The sequence below is a fragment of the Palaemon carinicauda genome, chromosome 10 (genome assembly GCF_036898095.1).
Source record: "Palaemon carinicauda isolate YSFRI2023 chromosome 10, ASM3689809v2, whole genome shotgun sequence".
Lineage (NCBI taxonomy): Eukaryota > Metazoa > Arthropoda > Malacostraca > Decapoda > Palaemonidae > Palaemon > Palaemon carinicauda.
In genome coordinates, this window is record NC_090734.1 from 155972112 (window position 1) to 155976816 (window position 4705).

Below are 4705 nucleotides of genomic sequence, written 5' to 3' on the forward strand. Positions count from 1 at the left end.
GGGCCGTGCCTATCCTCTTCTGTAGTTCCTTACCTTAAGGCAGGGCCCTGCCTATCCTCTTCTGTAGTTCCTTACCTTAAGGCAGGGCCCTGCCTATCCTCTTCTGTAGTTCCTTACCTTAAGGCAGGGCCGTGCCTATCCTCTTCTGTAGTTCCTTACCTTAAGGCAGGGCCGTGCCTATTCTCTTCTGTAGTTCCTTACCTAAAGGCAGGGCCCTGCCTATCCTCTTCTGTAGTTCCTTACCTAAAGGCAGGGCCGTGCCTATCCTCTTCTGTAGTTCCTTACCTTAAGGCAGGGCCCTGCCTATCCTCTTCTGTAGTACCTTACCTTAAGGCAGGGCCGTGCCTATCCTCTTCTGTAGTTCCTTACCTTAAGGCAGGGCCCTGCCTATCCTCTTCTGTAGTTCCTTACCTTAAGGCAGGGCCGTGCCTATCCTCTTCTGTAGTTCCTTACCTTAAGGCAGGGCCCTGCCTATCCTCTTCTGTAGTTCCTTACCTTAAGGCAGGGCCCTGCCTATCCTCTTCTGTAGTTCCTTACCTAAAGGCAGGGCCCTGCCTATCCTCTTCTGTAGTTCCTTACCTTAAGGCAGGGCCGTGCCTATCCTCTTCTGTAGTTCCTTACCTAAAGGCAGGGCCCTGCCTATCCTCTTCTGTAGTACTTACCTTAAGGCAGGGCCGTGCCTATCCTCTTCTGTAGTTCCTTACCTTAAGGCAGGGCCCTGCCTATCCTCTTCTGTAGTTCCTTACCTAAAGGCAGGGCCCTGCCTATCCTCTTCTGTAGTTCCTTACCTTAAGGCAGGGCCCTGCCTATCCTCTTCTGTAGTTCCTTACCTAAAGGCAGGGCCCTGCCTATCCTCTTCTGTAGTTCCTTACCTTAAGGCAGGGCCCTGCCTATCCTCTTCTGTAGTTCCTTACCTAAAGGCAGGGCCCTGCCTATCCTCTTCTGTAGTTCCTTACCTTAAGGCAGGGCCCTGCCTATCCTCTTCTGTAGTTCCTTACCTTAAGGCAGGGCCCTGCCTATCCTCTTCTGTAGTTCCTTACCTTAAGGCAGGGCCGTGCCTATCCTCTTCTGTAGTTCCTTACCTAAAGGCAGGGCCCTGCCTATCCTCTTCTGTAGTTCCTTACCTAAGGGCAGGGCCCTGCCTATCCTCTTCTGTAGTTCCTTACCTAAAGGCAGGGCCCTGCCTATCCTCTTCTGTAGTTCCTTACCTTAAGGCAGGGCCCTGCCCATCCTCTCCTGTAGTTCCTTACCTTAAGGCAGGGCCGTGCCCATCCTCTCCTGTAGTTCCGTACCGTAAGGCAGGGCCGTGCCCATCCTCTCCTGTAGTTCCGTACCTTAAGGCAGGGCCGTGCCCATCCTCTCCTGTAGTTCCGTACCGTAAGGCAGGGCCGTGCCCATCCTCTCCTGTAGTTCCGTACCGTAAGGCAGGGCCGTGCCCATCCTCTCCTGTAGTTCCGTACCGTAAGGCAGGGCCGTGCCCATCCTCTCCTGTAGTTCCGTACCGTAAGGCAGGGCCGTGCCCATCCTCTCCTGTAGTTCCTTACCGTAAGGCAGGGCCGTGCCCATCCTCACCTGTAGTTCCGTACCGTAAGGCAGGGCCGTGCCCATCCTCTCCTGTAGTTCCTTACCGTAAGGCAGGGCCGTGCCCATCCTCTCCTGTAGTTCCTTACCGTAAGGCAGGGCCGTGCCCATCCTCTCCTGTAGTTCCTTACCGTAAGGCAGGGCCGTGCCCATCCTCTCCTGTAGTTCCTTACCTAAAGGCAAGGCCGTGCCCATCCTCTCCTGTAGTTCCTTACCTAAAGGCAAGGCCGTGCCCATCCTCTCCTGTAGTTCCTTACCTAAAGGCAAGGCCGTGCGTATCCTCTGCTGTAGTTCCTTACCTTAAGGCAGGGCCGTGCCTATCCTCTGCTGTAGTTCCTTACCTAAAGGCAGGGCCGTGCCTATCCTCTGCTGTAGTTCCTTACCTTAAGGCAGGGCCGTGCCTATCCTCTGCTGTAGTTCCTTACCTTAAGGCAGGGCCGTGCCTATCCTCTGCTGTAGTTCCTTACCTTAAGGCAGGGCCCTGCCTATCCTCTTCTGTAGTTCCTTACCTTAAGGCAGGGCCCTGCCTATCCTCTTCTGTAGTTCCTTACCTTAAGGCAGGGCCCTGCCTATCCTCTTCTGTAGTTCCTTACCTAAAGGCAGGGCCCTGCCTATCCTCTTCTGTAGTTCCTTACCTAAAGGCAGGGCCCTGCCTATCCTCTTCTGTAGTTCCTTACCTTAAGGCAGGGCCCTGCCTATCCTCTTCTGTAGTTCCTTACCTTAAGGCAGGGCCCTGCCTATCCTCTCCTGTAGTTCCTTACCTGAAGGCAGGGCCCTGCCTATCCTCTTCTGTAGTTCCTTACCTGAAGGCAGGGCCCTGCCCATCCTCTCCTGTAGTTCCCTACCGTAAGGCAGGGCCCTGCCCATCCTCTCCTGTAGTTCCGTACCGTAAGGCAGGGCCCTGCCTATCCTCTTCTGTAGTTCCTTACCTAAAGGCAGGGCCGTGCCCATCCTCTCCTGTAGTTCCTTACCGTAAGGCAGGGCCGTGCCCATCCTCTCCTGTAGTTCCTTACCGTAAGGCAGGGCCCTGCCTATCCTCTTCTGTAGTTCCTTACCTTAAGGCAGGGCCCTGCCTATCCTCTTTTGTAGTTCCTTACCTAAAGGCAGGGCCGTGCCCATCCTCTCCTGTAGTTCCTTACCGTAAGGCAGGGCCGTGCCCATCCTCTCCTGTAGTTCCTTACCTAAAGGCAGGGCCGTGCCCATCCTCTCCTGTAGTTCCTTACCGTAAGGCAGGGCCGTGCCCATCCTCTCCTGTAGTTCCTTACCGTAAGGCAGGGCCCTGCCTATCCTCTTCTGTAGTTCCTTACCTTAAGGCAGGGCCCTGCCTATCCTCTTTTGTAGTTCCTTACCTAAAGGCAGGGCCGTGCCCATCCTCTCCTGTAGTTCCTTACCGTAAGGCAGGGCCGTGCCCATCCTCTCCTGTAGTTCCTTACCTAAAGGCAGGGCCGTGCCCATCCTCTCCTGTAATTCCTTACCTAAAGGCAGGGCCGTGCCCATCCTCTCCTGTAGTTCCTTACCGTAAGGCAGGGCCGCGCCCATCCTCTCCTGTAGTTCCTTACCGTAAGGCAGGGCCGCGCCCATCCTCTCCTGTAGTTCCTTACCGTAAGGCAGGGCCGCGCCCATCCTCTCCTGTAGTTCCTTACCGTAAGGCAGGGCCGCGCCCATCCTCTCCTGTAGTTCCTTACCGTAAGGCAGGGCCGCGCCCATCCTCTCCTGTAGTTCCTTACCGTAAGGCAGGGCCGCGCCCATCCTCTCCTGTAGTTCCTTACCGTAAGGCAGGGCCGCGCCCATCCTCTCCTGTAGTTCCTTACCGTAAGGCAGGGCCGCGCCCATCCTCTCCTGTAGTTCCTTACCGTAAGGCAGGGCCGCGCCCATCCTCTCCTGTAGTTCCTTACCGTAAGGCAGGGCCGCGCCCATCCTCTCCTGTAGTTCCTTACCGTAAGGCAGGGCCGCGCCCATCCTCTCCTGTAGTTCCTTACCGTAAGGCAGGGCCGCGCCCATCCTCTCCTGTAGTTCCTTACCGTAAGGCAGGGCCGCGCCCATCCTCTCCTGTAGTTCCTTACCGTAAGGCAGGGCCGTGCCTATCCTCTTCTGTAGTTCCTCACCTTAAGGCAGGGCCCTGCCTATCCTCTTTTGTAGTTCCTTACCTAAAGGCAGGGCCGTGCCCATCCTCTCCTGTAGTTCCTTACCGTAAGGCAGGGCCGTGCCCATCCTCTCCTGTAGTTCCTTACCTAAAGGCAGGGCCGTGCCCATCCTCTCCTGTAGTTCCTTACCTAAAGGCAGGGCCGTGCCCATCCTCTCCTGTAGTTCCTTACCGTAAGGCAGGGCCGCGCCCATCCTCTCCTGTAGTTCCTTACCGTAAGGCAGGGCCGCGCCCATCCTCTCCTGTAGTTCCTTACCGTAAGGCAGGGCCGCGCCCATCCTCTCCTGTAGTTCCTTACCGTAAGGCAGGGCCGCGCCCATCCTCTCCTGTAGTTCCTTACCTAAAGGCAGGGCCGTGCCCATCCTCTCCTGTAGTTCCTTACCTTAAGGCAGGGCCGTGCCCATCCTCTCCTGTAGTTCCTTACCGTAAGGCAGGGCCGTGCCCATCCTCTCCTGTAGTTCCTTACCGTAAGGCAGGGCCCTGCCTATCCTCTTCTGTAGTTCCTTACCTTAAGGCAGGGCCCTGCCTATCCTCTTTTGTAGTTCCTTACCTAAAGGCAGGGCCGTGCCCATCCTCTCCTGTAGTTCCTTACCGTAAGGCAGGGCCGTGCCCATCCTCTCCTGTAGTTCCTTACCTAAAGGCAGGGCCGTGCCCATTCTCCTGTAGTTCCTTACCGTAAGGCAGGGCCGTGCCCATCCTCTCCTGTAGTTCCTTACCTAAAGGCAGGGCCGTGCCCATCCTCTCCTGTAGTTCCTTACCTAAAGGCAGGGCCGTGCCCATCCTCTCCTGTAGTTCCTTACCTAAAGGCAGGGCCGTGCCCATCCTCTCCTGTAGTTCCTTACCTAAAGGCAGGGCCGTGCCCATCCTCTCCTGTAGTTCCTTACCTAAAGGCAGGGCCGTGCCCATCCTCTCCTGTAGTTCCTTACCTAAAGGCAGGGCCGTGCCCATCCTCTCCTGTAGTTCCTTACCGTAAGGCAGGGC

The 4705-nt window shown here is 56.5% G+C and overlaps 1 protein-coding gene across 1 annotated transcript in view; it reads right to left on the reverse strand.

Annotated features, from left to right (window-relative positions):
- Positions 1-2637: 2637 nt before the first annotated feature.
- LOC137648331 (involucrin-like) overlaps positions 2638-4705 on the reverse strand; it is a 3631-nt gene continuing 1563 nt past the window's right edge. The window contains exons 4-7 of the mRNA XM_068381255.1: positions 4275-4358; positions 3729-3812; positions 2931-3014; positions 2638-2762 (exon numbers count right to left, since the gene is read on the reverse strand). Of these exons, the coding sequence (XP_068237356.1) occupies positions 2638-2762; positions 2931-3014; positions 3729-3812; positions 4275-4358 (377 nt within the window). The remainder of the gene's footprint in view (positions 2763-2930; positions 3015-3728; positions 3813-4274; positions 4359-4705) is intronic.